The 22,059-nt window shown below is 34.8% G+C and overlaps 1 protein-coding gene across 2 annotated transcripts in view; it reads left to right on the top strand.

Annotated features, from left to right (window-relative positions):
* The first annotated feature begins 1,874 nt into the window (after positions 1–1,874).
* LOC130804696 (copper-transporting ATPase PAA2, chloroplastic) overlaps positions 1,875–22,059 on the top strand; it is a 22,002-nt gene continuing 1,817 nt past the window's right edge. The window contains exons 1-17 of one of the 2 annotated variants that reach the window (XR_009040048.1): positions 1,875–2,716; positions 2,925–3,002; positions 4,876–4,973; positions 5,070–5,123; positions 6,417–6,503; positions 8,604–8,768; positions 9,388–9,498; positions 9,746–9,814; positions 10,614–10,723; positions 12,003–12,108; positions 15,461–15,527; positions 15,677–15,756; positions 15,889–16,340; positions 18,324–18,498; positions 18,918–19,049; positions 19,342–19,492; positions 20,315–20,890. Coding sequence is in view for 1 of the 2 variants with exons in the window: in XM_057669240.1 (XP_057525223.1) it covers positions 2,095–2,716; positions 2,925–3,002; positions 4,876–4,973; positions 5,070–5,123; positions 6,417–6,503; positions 8,604–8,768; positions 9,388–9,498; positions 9,746–9,814; positions 10,614–10,723; positions 12,003–12,108; positions 15,461–15,527; positions 15,677–15,756; positions 15,889–16,340; positions 18,324–18,498; positions 18,918–19,049; positions 19,342–19,492; positions 20,315–20,430 (2,673 nt within the window). In the remaining variant the exon portion in view is untranslated. The remainder of the gene's footprint in view (positions 2,717–2,924; positions 3,003–4,875; positions 4,974–5,069; positions 5,124–6,416; positions 6,504–8,603; positions 8,769–9,387; positions 9,499–9,745; positions 9,815–10,613; positions 10,724–12,002; positions 12,109–15,460; positions 15,528–15,676; positions 15,757–15,888; positions 16,341–18,323; positions 18,499–18,917; positions 19,050–19,341; positions 19,493–20,314; positions 20,891–22,059) is intronic. The other variant, XM_057669240.1, reaches the window with a different exon arrangement.

Genomic DNA, 22,059 nt, shown 5'->3' with positions numbered 1-22,059 from the left:
CTTAGATTTTTTTGGGACAAAATTTCATTTTCCTCCTCAAATTCCACATATCAAACATCCCCTAAGAGTAAAGAGAAATTATGATTTTTAAATAAAAATTGGATATTGATAATAAATGAAAAAAGAAAAATGACATTAAAACTGAGTTAAAATGTATTGATGTGATTAAAAGAAAGTATTGAGTCATTGTGCAAAAGAAGAAATAATGCAAAATGAATGAGATGGTCCAAAATGAATGGGCCGGAAGGAGTATATGGAAGTCATATTTTCTTCGTTATTTTAGGGGTATATCCATCGATTTATGATCCAACTCCACATAGACTCGCAAAGCAGGTGCTTTTTACCAGAAACTTTTGATCACGCCTTAAAAATAATTTGGTCCGAAAAACGATAATAAACAAGGTCAAATCTGACTCTATGGATTTATGATCCAACTCCACATAGACTCAAAAACCAGTGACTTATAACCAAAAAGTTCTTATCACGCCCTAACAAAATTCGATCCGAAAAAAATGATAATAATTTAAGTCAAACTTGGCTCTGGGGAATTCAACATTTTGATTGGTTAAGTAGTATATTGACCTTTTTTTATACGGCCCGTCTTGCTTGAAATCATCTCACGGTGAGACGACCTCAAAACAAAAAACTTATAAACTAAATATTTCTATTATTAAGTTATTTAACTCAAGTATGAGATATGTCTCATGGTAAGAGTGTCTCGTACAAAAAATTGTGTTTTTTATAAGGTTTTTAATTTTTTATATAAAAAAGTATTTTTTTATGTTGCGGACTACGGTTTTTTGATTTTGAATTAACCCACGTCAATGTTTTAGTGTTACTATATCTTGTTGTGAGTGCATCGCTAGTTAGCCAATTTTTCAATTGAGAAAATAGTGTTCGAGATCTTTGAAGACCTTCAATCTTATATCATAAATCTCTACATTCGGTTGAGTATCACCCTAACGTTTACTAAATGTCAACCATTTTCAAGACAAAGAAAGACTCATTTGGATAATGAATTCCCTTTTACATGTTACACTATATTATATATTTCGAGGTATTAACCATTCGGTATTAACTATTAGTTTAAGTTTTTGGTTAAGGCCTCGTGATATATTATATACTCTAACATTAAATACATATAAGACTGATTGTTGGGACCTCCTTAAATCCAAGCAGATATTCATCACCCTAGGTATTGAGTTACATGCTTAAATATATTTTTCGAATTATTTATAGGTACAACTACACAATCAAGGCAATTTCTTCTGTATATGTGGACATGTGCGGGTATTGTGAAATAAAATAGATAAATAAATTCCATGCTTAGAATATTTTTCAAAGAATTCATAGGTACAACAAGTAATGTGATTTAGATAGAATTACAGGGCCGTAACATAAATTTTGGGCTCCTATGTCAAATTTATGTTATAGACTCTTACAACTTAAAAAGGAGAAAAAATCAAAATACTAGCATTTGATAAAATTTCTCCATTGATTACGCTAATAATAATTGACTCTTTATTACCTGATTACTCTCGTGTGATAAATTATACATATATTCGCGGTAGTTGAAACAATAAATCAAATAAGTATAAATATTGATTATTAAGCCACTCTAATAATGGGCCCCGCTTTAGATATGCTAATTGAGGACTATAGATAAAAAAAATAAAAGTGTAGCGAATTTATGAATAACTACTGAGCGATTTAACTAAACACTAAGAACTAAATTAGCTCACTTGATGAAAGGGTGTCATACAATAATTTGTCATTTATTTATGGAAGGGAGAAGTGAAAGTTGGAGCCTAAAATCGATGGTGGATTGTGAGGCAATAGTTTGACTAAATATTCCTTATCACCTTGTTTTTCATTCCGAACAAAAAATTTTGAAAAATGGACACGTGTCAAACTATCATTTGTTCCAATCTCAACAGTTTTTTTAGAAAAAAACTAAAACGAAACCAGCAGGCAGCACCGCAGCTGTCTTCCATCTTTTTTCTCTATCCTCCATTTCCGCCCCCTTATCCACCTTAAAATCGCCATTGTTAGTCAATACTCAACCACACTCATTTCTGCTCTCGTCCATCAACTATGGCGGCAAGCTTACTCAAGTTTTCACCTTTTTTTTCCTCCACAACTACCATTTCTCACCACCGCTACATTCGCCGATCTCACTCTCCAATTTTCTTTCCTCTTCGTCATACACCTTTATTTCGTCTGCGTCGAAACCCTAATTTAATCGCTGCAAAGGCTGTAGACATCAACTTACCTATCTCAAATTCAATTTCGTCGCTTGAATCTCGCATTCCAATAGAAACCTCATTTCTCCTTGACGTCGGCGGGATGATGTGCGGCGGTTGCGCAACTCGCGTGAAGAAAATCATATCGTCTGATGATCGAGTGGAGTCTGCGGTTGTGAATATGGTGACGGAAACTGCTGCAGTTAGATTGAAATCCGAGGTACTGGAAGGTGCTTTAATAGCGGAAGAATTGGCGAAGCGGTTGAACGATTGTGGATTTGAAGCGAAGAAGAGAGTCTCTGATAGTGGTGTAGGAGAAAGAGTGAAGAAATGGAAGGAAACGATAGCAAAAAAGAAGGAATTGACTGAGAAGAGTAAAAACAGAGTGATTTTTGCTTGGACTTTAGTTGCTCTTTGTTGTGGCTCTCATGGTTCTCATATTTTTCATTCCCTTGGAATTCATGTCGCACATGGTAATTTTAGACGGCTGAATTCTAATTGATGATAAGTTTTACTTTCTCGCTATTCATATGTGTAAATAACTTCTATTAACTTAGATTTTCTGAGTCATTTTCCTACTAATTTGACATCTGTTTACAGTTGTACTAAAGGATAAAAATCAATTACATCCTTTTCTTCTGACTATTTTTGGCTTTTTTGTATTTGGTATTCATGAACCAGGAGGTATTTGGGATGTGCTGCACAATTCATATTTCAAAGGGGCTTTAGCTCTGGGAGCTTTGCTGGGACCAGGACGAGGTTTGTGCTTAGCTGTCCTAATTCCGAGAAATTCGTTAATTTGGGAGACAAGAGTTCTCCACTAATTTTAATGCTACTTTCTACCGATATAAGTATATTTTAAAACATTTTTGCAGTGCAAGAAATTTAGAGGTTTTCTCGATCTTTGTGTATATGAAACCAAAATCTGAATTGTATGGTTCCATACAAAATTCAAACTAGCACATGAAAGGGATTGTTAATCATCTTTTAATGATATTTACGGTGAATATCTTTTTAAACTAACACATGGTTTTTGTAGAGGTCTGGGATTCTGGGAAGCTGGATTTTATTTTATTTTTTTTAACAACCTAGTTTTCAATCTAAGTTCTGATTGAGGCTCTTGTATGTTGATGCTTGCTTTGTGGAAGTGCTATAAATGAATAATTGGATGTCAATGTTTCTGGCTAGCTATTAATGAGGAAAGAGCTATCTTTAGGTCGATGATTGGATTTTGTGTTAGTGATGGCTGCAAGTGGTTGTAGTATGTGAAATCTATTTCACATCTTTTAAATATGCTTTGCAAGAGATCTTTGCTAAAGGTGAACAATTAAGGATTATAAGTGTACAATGCGACAACATTTAAGGTTAAATTTAAATCTTTTTTTTATCTTCCCGTCTTCATTCGTTGGCATTGTACTTCTAGCTTAAATGTTATCAATGCGCAACTTTTATAATTGCAAAACTTTTCTTTCCTTCTCATCATTTTCTGCTGTTTAAGCAATCAGGAGACTTGTAGCTCTCTGTAACAAACCTTGCCCCCTTCTAAGTCTCCATCGTAATGCAAAATTGTGATTTTGATAATGGTCACGAGTCACGATGATGCGATTACATATTAATGGGGGTTATGCGGTTGATGTGTCACCAAATATTCCTTGAACCATGAGATATCAGTCGAAATTATGAGATATCCTTTGAACTGACTAAACAATGTTCTACACCCTTACGTTATGGTTAGTATCATTTGACTAGATTTGTAAACCTTTATGTCTCGGCCATATTTTCACACTATGGTCTGGTATATGGGCATTGTATCGATATTACATCGACTTGAAAGTAATTGTATCCTTGTGTAGAATGCACTTTAATTCCTCAAGCTTATTTTCTCAAGACCTTGAAATTTTAATTGCATGCCCCACCTCAAATCACTATTAGCATGATTTACCAGGTTCATGCGTCAACCCCATTGTTGGGATTAAGGCTTTAATATTGTTGTGTTGTTGCACAATTATAATTCACTTAGCAACGATTTTCCATGTTAATTTAGTTTGGTTCATGTAGTCAACCCCACTGTTGGGATTAAGGCTTTGGTATTGTTGTTTCGTTGTGTTGTTGCACAGTTATAATTCACACGAAAAATATTGGTATTTTGAACCATGGTGTGGAAATTCGATTTTGGCTACAATACAACAATGGTCATGGTGATGCGCTAATGGAGATGATTTGTTTGGTGTACACTCATACTTCAGCCAAGATCTTGAGACATCCCTTAAACTATAATCTCTCCATTCCATTACAAGTGTCCCATTTACTCTTGTACAATTTTTAAGAAAACGCAAGTTGATGGGAAGAAATTAAAGTCGGGGAATTTTGTAGAACCCAAACAAATATAAACTACAAATAACTATTTAAATATGGGAAAGGACACTTGTAATGAAATTACCCAAAATAGAATTTGGACACTTGTACTGGTATGTTGGGTATATGTTAATGATATGGGTAGTATCAGTACACTAGATTTGAAAACCTTTATGACTTCGTCGATCAGATCCATTCTTGTTTGACACTGTTATGAACAATTAAAGAATGACCTTGACAAGAATTAAAGACTGACTACGTGTCTTTCTTGTTTCAGAATTGTTGTATGATGGTCTCAGAGCGTTTTCCAAAGGTTCTCCCAATATGAATTCTCTCGTAGGATTTGGTTCTGTTGCCGCATTCATCTTGAGTGCAGTATGACCTCTCTTTCAACAAGAATCATGGAGCTTTCAGCTGGTTTTTGGTACTAATCATTTTTATTTTATTATTTTCTGATGTCCTTTTGCTTAGGTTTCACTTATTAGCCCAGAACTTGAGTGGAACGCTTCATTCTTTGATGAACCGGTGAGATTACCACTTCAACATTCCATGTGCTTATCAAATATTTGTTCAGAAACTTTTCTAATATATTTTTGACACAACTCAGATGACCTTAATATCAATGTCAACAATCATAAGATCTGGAACTGTGCTTGATTTCTTATTTTACTATACATTAAATACTGTTCTGTTTAAGTGTTTATCATCAATCATCACATTATATATTGGCCAAATGAATTTCAAATTCTTGAGTTATTTTGTTTATTTCTTAGAGTTCTGCCCTTAAAGGATCCATCTAAGTTTGTTATATTTTACATGTGCTTGGGCTTGATGGGTGTTTGTTAACACTCATGGTAATATGGAATTAATTCTTCTAAGATGATTGTTATTATCAGTATCCCATGAATGCGGTTTAATGCTAAAATCTGATGAATTCATAAGCCTCAGAGAGAAAGAGAGCATGTACATCTGTACATCATTGTACACTCCAGGCCAAGAAAAAAATGCAACAGTTTATGTGACTCATGTAATAACCTGTCTGTTTGGTTGATGCATCTGTTTGTTGGACATACTATTTTTCTGAGTATCTTGAACTTTGATAATTAATGTTGATGCTGAATGTATAAAATAGATGCCCTGTTTCATTTGTACATATTTGGACACATAAATATCTGGCCCGTTTGTAAAGATTAAAGAACATGCAAGATGAAGGTACAACTGTACTTGGCCGACTTGGCTCCATCCTTCTTTATTAAATCCTTCCCTCGGGCCATAATTAGTAAACAAAAAAAAAATGTCATTGCTAAAGTATCTCTTTCCTTCCTTAGCGGCTCCATATGGAATAGCTCTTTCACCGATCACTTTTACTTGCAATTTCTTATCACATAGTTCTTACCAATGCCTTTTTTCCTATGGTATCCTTTTTCTTTGTTGTTTAATACTTTTAAATTCTAAGGACAAAATTAAATCTTAATAGGTGGTTGGCATGCATAATTTGTACTTTTTTGTTGTTGTGATGTGTGTAAATGTTTTTTTCCCTGTTTGCAAAAGCTTTTAATAAGGCAACAAAATGGATCGAAATATCAAAGGTCTATATTTCTCATTTGGCTCTGATTTAATTGCTTTTATTTGATCTAATGTGTATGATGTTCACTATGTTAGTTAGTATTAGACATGACCTAGTGATTTTATTTCTATTGAGTTTCCTACTCTCAAACCCTGTACCTTTGAGTTGGCTATTAATTATACCATATGGTAACTAAATCATGAAGATCTCGTGTCTGTCTCTTATATGTTGACATGGGCTTTAGTATGCAGGTCATGCTTCTTGGGTTCGTGCTTCTTGGTCGCTCTCTGGAGGAGAGAGCGAGGATAAAAGCCTCTAGTGATATGAATGAACTCTTAGTAAGTGCTTTGCTTTATATTTATTGACTGGCAACAGAACTTATTTGAGTATCTTTTCAGAAAATTCATAGTTTATTCTTTGCTTCCAATTATTTTCTGATAAGCTTTATTGCTTCTCAACTTTTAATTTTGTTGTGAAATTATAAAGTTTAAACGGAGACATATGGCTATGGGGTCATTTTATATGTTTCTAAGTGCTTTTTTGGTCTTGAGACTAGCAAAATGGTTTGGAAAATTCCAAACGCAATGTAGCGTAATTCTTTTTCTTAAATTTTAAGCGCTCTCTGATTATGTTACTAATGGAAGAATCATTTAGTATATCATTTTGATTTTCTTCGATAAGTGGTATTAGCATGTGACGCACTTAGCTGCTAGCCTCTTCTCACATCAGTGTGATTGCAATTTCTGTGCTTCTACTTTTAGTCTATGATGCCAATGAACAATTAAGGTTATGTTAGAAAGTGAAGTTCGAGCTGATTGGTGAAGGAGATGGTAATAGTGTGATATGGTGTGGTAACCATTATTTGAGGTGTTCATTTAGTATTACCATTTATTATTATGCTTACCTTGCTTCAAAGCCAATGGGTTATCATATCCATTAATAAACACGAGAGAACCTTTTTGGTGGAATCCTATATTCTCCAATCTCATGTTGATTGATACAGTCCTTGGAGTTTAAAATTTTAAATATTTAAGTAAATTTATCGTCATTTTGTGTCTACCCATTATTGAGTTGTGTGTGTGTTTTTTCGCGGGGGGGGGGGGGGGGGGGGGGGGTGGGTTCTTCCGTGGCTGGATTTGTCAAGAAAATTCTCGCTCTTATTTGATCAACCCTAGAAATATATTAACACAGACAGTTGGAGAAACAATTCTTTGCAAGTTCTGGTAGATGAGGAATATCAAGGAAATTTTTTCATAAATAAGGAGTATTACAAATTTGTTTAGTGATATTTATTTCAAGTAAATGTCAGCATACAAAAAAGAATGTACTAAATAGTATATAGGGTGAGTTAGGGTCTTTTGAAAAACAATAAGAACATGAGAGTTTGAGAATATAGCGTAATGGGGTTGGTTAGCAGTGTAGAATTTGCTGCAAGAGAGCTGGTAGAACAGACTTTTGAGAAGCCTGCGGTTCTCCGAGAGTTACAACTGAATCACACTTATGTCATGCTTTTACTTTCTCTTCGATCCTTTATTTATACTACACATACAAGCACATTTATTCTACCCTTTGTATCACCTTTGATATGTCAGCATCACAGAAGTCCTGTTTGATTCTTGACAAATACCTTTGAATTTAGTCAAGGACAGAGAGTGAGAGTCTAAGAGTGAGTTGGTGGTCTTGCAGAATATTATTTGTAAGGGATTATTTTCTTATGCTATAATATAGTCTATGTTACTCGGACATTGGTATGGCACTTAGACACTTCATTTTAGGCGTAAAATTGACTATTTAGACATATCCGGCACTTGGACACGTACTAGTATCCGACATCAATACCCGAGTTCAAGTAACATAGAATATACTTATCTTTATCTTTCCAAATCCTTGGGGAACGGAAGTTTATTCTTGTAAGAATCACTTTATTACTATAGTATATATATCTGTTTTAGACTTTGAGCTCATCTATCATTTATTAGTGAACAATAATAATAAAAAAATGTTTTAGGAGTCTGGGACCTCCAAATAGTTCAAGTCTCATAGTTAGTGCATTGGAGAAACCTACATCACATGTCCTCAACGTTTTAAAAATCAGCCCTCTTTGGCAACAAAACAAAATCCCATCACCAGTGATGGCTCTAATATGCAATTAACATACAATTATCAACTTCAAAAGGTGTAAAGTCTACCAAATCGCAATGGCACATGGCTTCCAACCTGCTTTGATATGACTGATGGAATAGGGAAGATAAATCATAAATATATTGTATAAGTGGATGAGATAATATTCATCGATTTTGTCACGCATGTTGTGTTACTATATGTCTTTATGGCATGAGTGAGCTTGGGATTTCATTTTTGGATTCCAAAAACTGTATCTATTTGCACCAGTGCCGCAGTAGACCATATGCTGACAAATTATGAATGTTATCTTGCAGTCATTAGTATCTACTCAAGCTCGACTTGTCATTACTTCATCAGAGAGTGATTCTTCTACTAGCGAAGTGCTTGCTTCTGATTCCATTTGCATGGATGTCCCTACTGATGACATTCGAGCTGGTGATACTGTGTTGGTTTTACCTGGAGAAACTATTTCTGTGGATGTAAGCCTAAAGTCTTTTCATAATGCTCTAAACGTTTCTTCTATCTGTGAAATTCATCAGAGTGCAGTTTATCTGCTAGCTTCTTTAGGCATTTCTGCATTCATGCATCATAGTGTCATGGAATGGATTTGAGGCCATCACAAAGTTATGGGACTTTGTCCACATCGGTTATATGGAGAACTAATGTGAGGTTTATAGAGTAAATGGGCTCTCTCACCTACTAGACTAGTCTTTTGGGGTGAGTTATCTTGTTTATTCTATAACAATGGTGTCAGAGTCGCTTCGAAATGGTGACCTGGGTTAAGCCAGCCGTGACCAATGAGGATCCAACTTGGAGTGGTGGCCTAGGTAACCCAGCCATGACCAATGAGGACGTTGGAACTTATGGGGGTTCGAATGTCCTGGAATGGATTTGAGGCCATTAAAAAGTTATGGGACTTTGTCCCACATCGGTTGTATGGACATCTAATGTGGGGTTTATAGAGTAAAATGGGCTCTCTCACCTACTAGGTTAGTCTTTTGGGTGAGTTCTCTTGTTTATTCGATAACACATAGCTGTGTAAAGACAAGAACTATTGGTATGCTTATGAACTTTGGCTATGCAATCTATATGTTCCAGGGACAGGTGCTTGCTGGAAGAAGCGTTGTAGATGAATCCATGCTTACTGGAGAATCTCTACCTGTATTTAAGGAAGCAGGGCTTTTAGTTTCTGCTGGCACAATAAACTGGGTATACAATTTAAGTGATCTTTGGATTGTATTGTGATTGTGCTAAATGAGGATATCTTATTTTGCTTCTATTTCTTTTAAAATCATATATTATCATGCACCTAGATAAGTATCAACATCCTTTCCCCTCTTCCACCCAAGAAGTTTTGATAATAATCTGTGCAAACTTTAGGCAGACATCTGTAAAATGTAATGATGTAGTATTGTCTCTTCCCCCAGCGACTATATAACCATTCTGTTTTTTTTAGGATGGTCCAATAAGGATAGAGGCTACCTCCACAGGCTCGAATTCTACAATTTCTAAAATCATTCACATGGTATGTAATAATGTTATTTTCTTCTCGTAATTTATCATTTAATATGTAAAATTTTTTTATCATTCATCAATTCACCATGCACTGATTTGATCCAACCACTTCCCATTTTGTAGAAATTTTGGACCATATGTTTCCTGAATCTTCGAAATTTTAAATTTAAATGATTGTATTTTTTGGGTATATATTAGCTCTGTACTTTGTTGTGTTAAACTTTCCTGTGCCATTTGTTTTTCCCTCTCAACCTTCCCTCCTCTCTCTCATATGCACATTCTGACATACATCGATAAACACATGTGCAACAACAGAGGCAGCGCTTCCAACTTGAGTGATAATAAAAAAACTAGGAGTCAATCTAACCTGCATTTTATGGTGTTAAATTACATCTTGAAATACATAAATTTATATGCGTGGTTCTTTATGCTTAATAATGAATACCAGCTTTTCACCAGCATTTGTTTTATTGTTCCATAGCTAATGGACACTTATCTGATCTCCCCTGTGTTTATCCTCATTGATTTTGTTTCAAAAGTCTCAAGTCCTTACCATTTACCTCATATCCTTGGTCTTCAATACTACCAATGTCATTGCTTTTAGTTATTACAAGCTCAGTCTCATCTATGGCACACCACATCCCCTTATGGCTTATATTATTCATATTGGGATCTTGTGAGCTGGTTGGAACAATAATAAAATTTTTCTACCTAAGGAAGTTGTTTTTTTTTTTGGAATCTGTTTTTATTTAGTCTTTGAATGTGACATACCTGAAAAAAAGATAAAAAATTGGCTTTTGAATTTTCAGGTTGAAGATGCCCAAAGTAATGAAGCGCCTATACAAAGGCTTGCAGATTCAATTGCTGGCCCATTTGTTTACAGTGTTATGACTTTATCTCTGGCAACGTTTGCCTTTTGGTATGCATTGTCTCCTTTGTACTTTGTGATCCAATGATACTTTTGCACTGTTGCTATTTTGCACTTAGCGGCTCATGTATGGTCTCATGTATGTTAGGCTGCAGGATCAATGTGAGTGTTATGCATGATGAACTACAATACCATTGCGAGCTATCTTTGCATTGCACTTATTCCTTGAACATGAGTAGAGTAGAGTAGAGCCTGGGATTGGTTGTGGGGACTTGGCCGATGGCCCACACTTGTGAACCTTTAGAATGAACAGATTCTATTGCCTTATCCTTACAATTTTGATATGGTTGTTATCCTATTTGAGAACTACTATTATACCTTACGATTCTTTCACATCATCATAATATTTTAACCTGTTTCTGAGCCTAATGTGACAAAGCTTACAATGTATTCTCTCTTTACGGGATAGAAGGATTGCTCTTAAGGATTCATTGTAATTCTGAAATGATGTGTACATTTTGGTAAATTCACAAGGAATCTGGTCAATAGTTTCAAAAAGATTACAACATTAAATTATGTCACGACATATGATAACCTTATTCCATACTTTGCTGATTTGCTTGGTTTTCTTCTAATGACCCACTTGCTAGTTAGATAATTAACGAGCCTAATTGTATGCTCCTCTTGAATATAAACTACTTTCTTATCTGTTCTATTTCAATGAATATGAAAGTAGTTTATATTTCACGGCTGCATGCAATTAGACTCGTCAATTAACTGACTACCAAGTGGGTCACCAGAGGAAAACCAAGCATATTAGCAAAGTGTGAAAATAATATGCACGCCAAAACGTCATTGATTCGTCAAACATATAAGCTAAGAATTTTCTACTCCTGACCATAATTGACAAGAAAATAATTCAATTTTAGGTACAATGCTGAATGAGGGCGCTATAAATGGATGATTTTGTGTATGCAATAAATTCCACTAATTGTTTTCTACTTTGATAGATATTTATTGTCATTTTTTGTTCCTTTTCATATATTTTACTGATACTGTTTTGTTTTTACACAAGCTTTACTCTACTCATCACTCATCTATCAGAGATATGATTAACACAATTCACACGTACAAATCCCTTGTACTGAGAGTCGTAAGGAAGCCTAGCCATTGCTAGGATCGTACCTGTTGGTGGTGTTGAGTTGTTTTATTTCTACTATATACATAATTATAATTTGCTTTACATTGTCAATATCCTAGTTATGGCAGTTATAATGGTATTCTTCCTGAAATTCCCTACTAACTCTTTATTGCTTGTTGAGTTTTGTAGGTCATCAATCGGAGCCAAACTCTTCCCTGATGTTTTGCTTAATGACATGGCTGGTCCTGAGGGTAGTCCTCTAATCTTAAGTTTGAAGCTGGCTGTGGATGTGCTGGTGAGTAATAAAACTGAAACTGACATATGCTAGAAATTTAAATTGTATGCTTTAGTTTTTAGTTTCTTTGTTCATTCATTTATGTTGTAGCATCGGATATTCCGATCGCATGATACACTTAAAAAGATTTGAACTTCTAATGAAAATGTATTGAGATGGTTGAGGAAATTGTGGTTTTCGGGATAAGGATGGATGATGGAGGATTTAGGGTTCATGATTAACGAAGGGGAAAATGTTTTATGGGGTTTAGGGTTTTGCTAATTCTTAAATGAGATGGTCTCACGGAGAGACCATTTCTATTGGGCTGGTCCAATGTATTTATTTTTTGCTTAAAATGATCACTTATAACGTTAAAGTGATCATTTATAGGAGTAATCTTTATATAATTACTTTTTATAGTCATCGAGTGATTACTTATAACCCTAAAATGATTACTTATGATAAGATTTAGCTATGTATTTCTTATCTCGATGTTGAAAGCAACGACTAATACTTAGGTTTTTCACAAACCAAATTCAAAATCTTGACTTTCCACTCATGGCGCCATATCACGTTTTTCCCATGTTGACTTGCTTCTTGACTTTGATCATGGATCCAATCGAGCTTGTTGAACTTGAATTTTTATCAAAATTAAAAGACTTCAGGCTTGAATGGTTGAATTGGGATTCCATTATGAACTAGAAACACAAAAGTAGCAAATACTTACAAGGCTAGCCGTTTTCTCCTTCAGGCGAACTTTTGGACTAGACTTTGAACTTAGGCATGTATCTCTTCTCTCGTCCTATGTTGTTCGACAATCTTGGCCTCTTTCTTCATGCCTCATCCTTTCAACTATCAAAAATTATACTCTCTTGATTTAGAAAGTTACAACTCAAAAATATTAGACGACGTTACCCTAAATAGCCATGATAACATTATTGTAATAAAAGACTTCTAAAACTATCAATAAACTACTTTTGTTTTTCTGAATCAAACTAACAAAATAAAGTCTTTAATAATCTACGGCTTGATCTTTTTGGAGTTACAAAGAACTATTGAACATCAAGAACATCGTTCGTAGCACTCATCAAAGTTGTTGAACTCCAGTTTATGAAAAAAAAAGTTCATCATATTGAGTTTTTATGTACATCATTTCCTCCTTGTTTGCTTTTTAAGATTATCTAAGCTTAAAGCCACCAAGTGAAATTAAATGTGTTATATGATCTTTTTTTCCTCTTTTTTAGTAGATATTCCAGGACATTTGTCCCTAGCTTTCTATGCTAGATAGTGTAAGCCTATATAAATGCTTGCATTGTCCTTTTTATTTTATCCTAAAGCATTATTTACAATTTACTGTAGGAAAGTAGAATATTATATTTTACATTATTGTGATTTAGTTTCCTGAAGTTTAATATTTCGTGATATTTTGTTTCCTTTAATCCTTATTACTTGTATAAATAGAGGTAGTACCTCTCATTATTGTTTAATACAAACCAAGTATTCAAAACCCAAATCAATCTTTATTTTCGCATTATGATTTTCTACATGGTATTAGAGCTAATGGTGTTTTCCGGGGACCGGTGATCGGCCACGAAATTCATCATTAACTAGAAAAATCAAACTAAACTAAACTCAAAAAAACCAGATCAAAATAAAACCAAAACCAGAGCAAAATAAAACCAAAAAAAAAAAAAAAAAAAAACCAAACTCGAAAAAAAGATGATTTCCTTGGAACGAATGTTCCAAAGTATCCAAACATATAACCAAAAAATCCATACTTACCCATCTGAATATTTGAATTTTACAAATTACACTGAAATTAAACAAGAAATAGCAGATCGGTGGCGGCTCAATCATATCATTGCCGCCCCTCCAGAAAACAAAGATCCTCAATGGAAACAAAACGATGCACAAGTGATGTCATGGATACTTTACACCCTTGACACCACCATTGTCAATGCTGTTATTGATCATACTACTAGTGCCCATGAGTTATGGACATGGATTTCCACCTTTCTTGGGCCCATTACTAACGAAAGGGGGAGTGAAAAAAGGGAAGAAAGCCGGTCAGAATCAGAGAATTCATCATTTCGGCGAAGTGATGAGTTCAAAAACGAAAAAGTCGCCTCCAAAGCTCCGGTAAGTCACAGGAACGGTGGCAAGACTACATTCCCCATTCCTCATCAAAAAAACCGACAAACAAGCATTTCAAATCCAAGAACCCCAAAATCAGACATCAAACAAACCAAAAATCTCTTTTGATATGGACACTAACAAAAACAAAGCCCTAGCCCTACCCCAGGCCAGACCTGCGTGCCCTCATTTGGGTCACCCAAAGATCCGCGTGGGTGGATCCATTTCCAAGCCAAGTACTTCTCCCATTTTAAATCCCAATCTTGTTCATCCAACCATTTTAAATCATATACTCGTTTTCCTATCCAAACTCAAAAATTTGAAAATCAATTATGACAAATTTGTCGGAGAAATTATCAGAATGTCCTATGTAAAATCAAAAGATCAACTGGCGGATTTTCTGATCAAGGCAATTGGCTCAAAAGCATTGTAGAATGTTTTTGGCAAGTTCGGTCTCGGTGATCCCAAGACCAAACTTGAGAGGGAGTGTAGGAAAGTAGAATACTATATTTTATATTATTGTGATTTAGTTTCCTTAAGTTTAATATTTCGTGATATTTTGTTTCATTGAGTTAGTCCTTATTACTTGTATAAATAGAGATAGTACATCTCATTATTGTTTAATACAAACCAAGTATTCAAAACCCAAATCAATCTTTATTTCCGCATTATGATTTTCTACAGTTAGAACTTACGGTATTGTAAATGGTCCATTTAAATTTCTAAATGACTTTATAGAATTTTGTAACATTTTGCAAAGGTTCAAGCTCAGTAATTTATGTGAAGCAAAAAGTCAACAATCTGAATCAGACCTTTACATCCGCTATCATAAAAAGAAACTTTTTTATTTATATAAAAGTAAGGTGGGTATAATGATTCCCTAACCCTGCCTAGAAGGGATCCTAGGGGAGCTAATGAATAACATTGGGGTAATGGAATGGAATGTTACATTTGTCACTATTCAATTTAGTTAGTTATGCGCGCAATCCTTAAGGAAGATTATGTACTGTTTTAGCCTCCTTCGGGTACACCTGAAACTGTACACAAACCCTTATTAGTGTCATCTTTTAGTGATTACCAATCAGGCCTGTAATGAGAACCTGCACAAGTTTTCTATGTGATAGTAATATTAGCTTAATCATGCGTGGAATTCATGTTATCCTCCCTCCTGATATAGAGAAGCTGAAAGTGACATGTAATTTTACATCAAAATCCTTATCTACATCTCACTCTCTTACAGGTTGTCTCCTGCCCCTGTGCTTTGGGACTTGCTACGCCCACAGCAATCCTAGTTGGCACTTCTATTGGTACGTGAGGGTGGCTTGACTGCTTCCTCTTTGTTTTGTAGCATTTACTTTTCCATTGTACAATTGATTACATACATTAACAATTGAAACATCATTTTAGCTGATAATTAAAAATGAATAATTTTCCTCTAATTTTTTTGGATTTTCAGGAGCAAGACAAGGACTTCTTTTGAGGGGAGGAGACGTACTGGAACGCCTGGCTAGCATAGACTATATGGCTTTTGACAAGGTTTATACATTTATCCATTATATTTTCTGGTTCTCGTCGCAGAATATATTACTGTTTGTAGAGCTGAAGTTACATTATATCTGAATATTCAAGAAAGTTTAGTTGCTAATTGTCAGAAGCCCATGTGTTCAGACAGGAACCCTCACAGAAGGAAAACCTACTGTTTCATATGTGGCTTCTTTGGCTTATGATAGTTCAGAGATTCTCCGGCTTGCTGCTGCTGTGGAGAAAACAACATCGCATCCCCTTGCAAATGCAATTTTGAGTAAAGCAGAGTCATGCGGATTGGATATTCCTTCCACAAGTGGGCAACTAACGGAACCAGGTTTTGGAACTTTAGCTGAAGTAGATGGACGTTTGGTTGCAGTAGGTTCTTTGGAATGGGTTTGTAAACGTTTTGAAAGGAAAAATCAATCAGATATAACATATTTGGATCATGCCTTGATGTTTGAATCAACTAAATCAACATCATCATTGGATAAATCAGAAACTGTGGTTTATGTTGGACGAGAAGGAGAGGGTGTGATTGGTGCTATAGCAATCTCTGACTCCTTGAGGCATGATGCGGTGGCCACTGTAACAAGGTACTTAGATTTTCTTAATGCTAGGCATGCTATATGACTACCAAGTTATCTGTGAATGCCTCGAGCGTGTTACTTGGGTTCTATAAAAACTTAAGCTTCTATGGGTTTGCACTAGACCAATCAATTGGGTGTGTTTTGGGTTGGTCGGGTTTGATTTAACGAATCATATTTTCTATTATTCTATTCCTATTGCTATAAAATAGCTAAGAAAAGCCTAAGTAAATTTTTCCGTTAAAATTTAAAAATTAGTTTTTCTTATTATATTAGGCCAAAAATAACTTTTCTATTCATAATTGTAGAATATTGACTCAAACAATAAACATTAACTAAAATTTTATAGGTTGTAACTCAAAAATATTAATGTAAAACTAAAAATTCTCCAAATAGTACAAATATTTGTCAGGTTGAATGGGTCTCGATAGGGTCGGTCAGGTTTTGGTCTGGTTAGATCTGATTTTTGGGTCTAGTGTAGGCTTCCCTTGACTCATCTATTCTGTTGTGGGAAGCATCTGCAAGGATGACAATTTGCATTCGGTGAAAAGAAATGAGATAAACATTGAAAATGAGACATTCCTGATTTCAATTAATTGAAAATAAGCTCTATAAAATCTAAAAAGAAGTAGACCCTTTATAGACCTCGGATCTGTGAGATCACGAATCTGAATCTAGATCCTAGATTTTCTAAACAATGGGTCTTGGATGGATCTAGACCTAGGCTCATAAAACAAATTTGGATTTGGATCTTGGTGGACTTAGAACAGTCTGACCCTTTGCCATTTATACCCCCTTAGCCCTTTGTATTTGCTTCATTTTCCTTATTAGTCTGTCGCATTGAATTTGCTACACGTCTTTTTTTAAATAGGAAACCCCACTTTCTCCAAGTAAATCTCATCCATACATTTCATATCTCTTTCCTTACCATCCACACATTTCTAAACTATGAGTTAACCAAAAACTTGATCAACAACAACAATATTGGGGTTGGCTATACGAACCAATATATCAGTTTTAATTGTCCTCCACGTGGAATCTTTTTCTCCATTTATTTCGATTTTCTACCATCTCAATTTGTAAGTGTAGGTCATTTATATATCATTTTCCATTTCCGTCCTTCAAGTCATCTTCGGTTTTCTTTCTCCTCTTTTAACATCTTTCAAGCTCCAACTTTCTACCATCTCAATTTTCTACCATCTAAAGGAATGATTGTTGAGTCACCTACAACATATCCTTGTTCTCCGTTAAAAAGCTCATCAAAATACTCCCTCCATCGATCTTTGATGTTCTCATCCTGAGAAGAATTTTCTTATCCTTATTTACTACACCTATGTCATTAGTTTTTGTTTGCCTCCTCTTTTCCATCCTTTACATATATGTTTTTTTCCTTCTTTAGAATCTAGTTTGTCAAACACTTTTTTAAAAGCTATTAATTTTGACTCGCGAATTGCTACTATTGTGTTGGTTTTGATTTCCTTATACTTGGATAAGTTTTCCTCATTCATGCATTTTCTAATGCAAGATAACATTCTTTTTTCCTTGATAATTGGCTTGCCTTGAACTCCTCATTCCACCACGTTATATCCATCTTTACCACGAAACTACCACCTGATTCTCCTAGAATCTCCTTAGCTATTTGTATGATGCAAGTTTTCTTCTTTGTCCAAGTATACGTCATCTTCCAATCTGCTTCTATACTAACTTTCTCGGAAAACGAAAAACTTAATAAAGAAGAAAAATGCAAACGTAACAAATACAGGGGGAAGGATCAATACTAAATACTGTTTGATGGTACTTGTTAGGATGTGCTTGCTTTTCTTTTTTCTGAATTTCATGGTCCTTTCTCTATGATGCTGGTAAAGGTTGCAGAGCTCTGTTAATTAGTCTAATTGCTTATGAGTAATTTATAGTTTTTACTTTCTATGTTTATTAATTTTAAGACCAAGAATTATAGACTTACCTGTTAATACTTTCCCTTTCTTTTTGAAGGCTCAAAGAAATAGGAATCAAACCCGTCCTCTTATCCGGTGACAGGGAAGAAGCAGTTGCAAAAGTCGCAAACATCATTGGAATAAACGATGATCTGGTACAGCCATCCTTGAATCCACAGCAGAAATCTCAATTTATATCAAATATACAAGCTTCAGGACATCACATTGCCATGGTAATTACCTACCTCCTCTGAAAATTCTGTTGCAATTCACTGTGCTTGACCCTTTAAATCTTAAGTCACTAGAAAATTTCAGGTTTCTGTATTAATATCTTATTATCTTCCAAATTTAGAGATGAATTCGAAGATGCAACCCTATTGGATTTAGCTAAGTGTATCTTAGCTTTTCTTCAAATTTCATGACAAAGTCTCTGGTTTAAATTTTTGTGCATTGGACTATTGATTCCTTGCATTTTTCTATCCTATATCTAATTCCTTTCTGGTTGGTGATAATACTTTTTTGAATGGTTTTTATTTGCATCATGTAAATTTTCGTTAACATTTCATGAAGTTGTTAGTATTACTAATTTTTTTTTCATATTGCACCATCGGTTCCTTGCATTTTTCTGTTCTAAACAACAAGTTGCTTGCAGGTTGGTGATGGAATTAATGACGCACCTTCTTTAGCACTCGCCGATGTTGGGATTGCTTTGAAAACTGGAATGCAAGATAATGCTGCATCAGATGCTGCTTCCATTGTACTTCTTGGGAATAGGCTTTCACAGGTATATTTTGCATGAAAATTCGAGATCAATGGTTTTATAATTCAAGTGAAGATCTGCAGAACTTGTTATTTTCAGCATGTAAATAGCTAACATGTTGTTTTTCAATTTAACTGGGCTTATTTTCTTTATCCCTGCTCCCCCTTATCCGTCTGTTCATTTTCCTCATGTGTCCTACCTGGTCACCGACACTAAAGGATAAATGTGGGCAATTATTTCCTTGATGTCGGCCAAATCAATCTAGTTTCACACTGCTAATTTGCTTGGATCCGTCACTAACTCCCGTTCTTGGCAGGTCGTTGAAGCTGTTGATCTTGCACGTGCAACTATGAGTAAAGTACACCAAAATTTGTTGTGGGCGGTTGCATATAATGTTGTTACAATTCCAATAGCTGCTGGTGTGCTACTTCCTCATTTTGATTTTGCGATGACACCTTCTCTATCAGGTATGGTCACATAAGATTTGGAATCCATTGACATATAGTGATTAAGATTCAGAATTGTTACCTAAAAGAAAGCATCTACATCCTATACTCTGGAAAAGAGTGGTATCACCTTCTTGTACTTGTGTGCTTAAAGATTTATTGAACAGTTCTCTGGTAATAGCTTCTACCTCACCACTTCTAAGTAAGCTCCCTTCTAGAACAACGCCAACAGATATGAAAGTGGAGAGTTGGCTTCAGACAAATACGACCCTGATTTGAATGACAAACTGAAAAATTACTTACAGTCTCACATTAATGAGAAATCTTAAGTGAGATAATTTATTTATTAAAATGTTTTTTGTAAAGTAGCTTAGCCTAACTTGTGCAGGAACAAGAAACCATGTCCGTTGGCAATTAACAAATTACACTGCTCAATATGCACTATGCACTCAATTTTGAACATAGATAACGGAAGCAGTAGGATTATTTGTGTCATTAATACGGAAGGTTTGAATTACAAGAGAATATCATTGTCACCGGGGAAATGGGGTAAAGTTTCATTAAAAGGTTCATTATTACAATTACTTGAGCCATGATTAAGTCGATTACATATGTTCATCGTCAGCGTAGAAGAACCCACTGTTTTTCTGCTTTTATGTTTCGTCAAGCATCTATGAACTGATAATATTTGCTTGTAAGATCATGTTCAACTTAAAATTCTATTTTATAAATGATGATCACGTTAGCTCTGAGTTATTAACACACCCTTTTCAGTGCCGGTACTGGTTTCCAGATTCCAGAAGATGCTTTACTGATGCATTATTTTCATTTCCCTTTCATCAGGTGGGCTCATGGCTATGAGTTCTATATTTGTGGTTACGAATTCTCTTCTACTGCAGCTCCATAATTCCAACGAAGAGAAGAAAGAGCTTGCCCCAGGAGCATCAGAAGTGGTCTGAAATTTTAGGTTAGCTTTGCCTGTTTCGTTGTAGATTTAATACCTTTTGAGGGTGTTAGACATGAGGGATTTGGGGGAGGGAATGGGAGTTAAAATAAAAGTCCAAGTCTTTGTTTGTTTAGTGGGAATGGAAATATACTTCAGGAAAAATTATCTACAATAACCCAACATTTTTAGGATTTTCCTACAATAATCTCAACTTTTGATAAGCATGAATAATTCCAAAAATAAGGTTAACTTTTTAAACTAATAAAAAAAAAAAAGAAAACAAACACCCACCCTCCCCTCCTAATGGCCACCACCACTACCCCACCTCGACGGTCACCAACCCCTCGCCAAACAACCACCTCGCAGAACATAGTGCAACCTCTTCACCACCCTCACGGAGTTGTCAAAAACCCACGAGTCTTCGGGACTGGATACCCTTGCCACCCCATCTTCAAGAACTCCACCGCACCAAGGTAGAATATATTACACTATTCCTAATTATAATCTTATATCTCAAGTATATTATGATTCATCCGTTAATCGAATGGTGTTAGTTCTAATAATGATGTTAGAATATATTACACTATTCCTAATTATAATCTTAAGGCCAATGTATCTCAAATATATTATGATTCATCCGTTAATCGAATGGTGATATTTGCCAAGTCAAATTTGATTTGAATGTGTACATTCACAGCATGTTGATCAATAATGGGTTCAAAATTGTCACTTGAAAGAAACCTGCATGGAACCGGTTACTGATCAATCTGAATATAAACACCAGAAATAGAATTTGACTTGGCAATCTTCAACATTCGACATTCGACTATCAGATGGATCATCATATACTATATCAACCTCAAGATTGTAACCAAGAATAATGTAGTATAAATGTATAATCTACCACTATCATTGTAATCCACATTTTTAGCCATCCCAAAAGGCTCAAAGTACGACATTCGATCAATATCATAGTTTTGGAAAATATTCATTTGGGAACACCTTGATGAATTTTGATACCAACAAACACTGCACTCATTTTTCCTGTGAATGCACAATTCTAAATTAGCTTTGGGTCACAGTCAACTTTGGTTTTTGAGTTTTATAAGCTCACATTAAGGGAGGATGAGAAATTTCATTAGTGACTAATATTAAGAACACAAGAAGGTTGTTGGAAAATTTATGAAATTCTTGACAAAGATTCCATTTGTTCATACATCTCAAAATTGATTAATTCAAACTCTATTCTACATTCAATTTGCAATCTAAAAACCCTAACATTATTTTTTAAGACTATTTGCAACAGAAAAAAAGAAAACACCCTAAAAAATCATTTCAAAATAGAAATATTAATCCAACCTATAATTCATACACTTTGCAAATAAAATGAACACGCAAGAAGATTCACACAATCAATTGAACTATGTCGAAAAAATCAATCCGGTGAAAATAAGAAAACATACAATTTTTTTTGCAAAAGATTGAATAATATCTGAAGCAGATTTATAGAGATGCTAAACGGCTCAAGAAGAAGATGAGAGAAGATCCTGAAGCGATTTGCAGGGAGAGAGTTCGTTTGCGGAAATAGAAAAAGAAAATTGAAAACTCTCGAGTTAAAGTATCTTATGACATTTTCCTAAGG

Source organism: Amaranthus tricolor, chromosome 17 (genome assembly GCF_026212465.1).
Source record: "Amaranthus tricolor cultivar Red isolate AtriRed21 chromosome 17, ASM2621246v1, whole genome shotgun sequence".
Classification (NCBI taxonomy): Eukaryota; Viridiplantae; Streptophyta; class Magnoliopsida; order Caryophyllales; family Amaranthaceae; genus Amaranthus; species Amaranthus tricolor.
The sequence above is the reverse complement of the archived record's forward strand: the minus strand, read 5'-3'. Positions and strand labels throughout refer to the sequence as shown.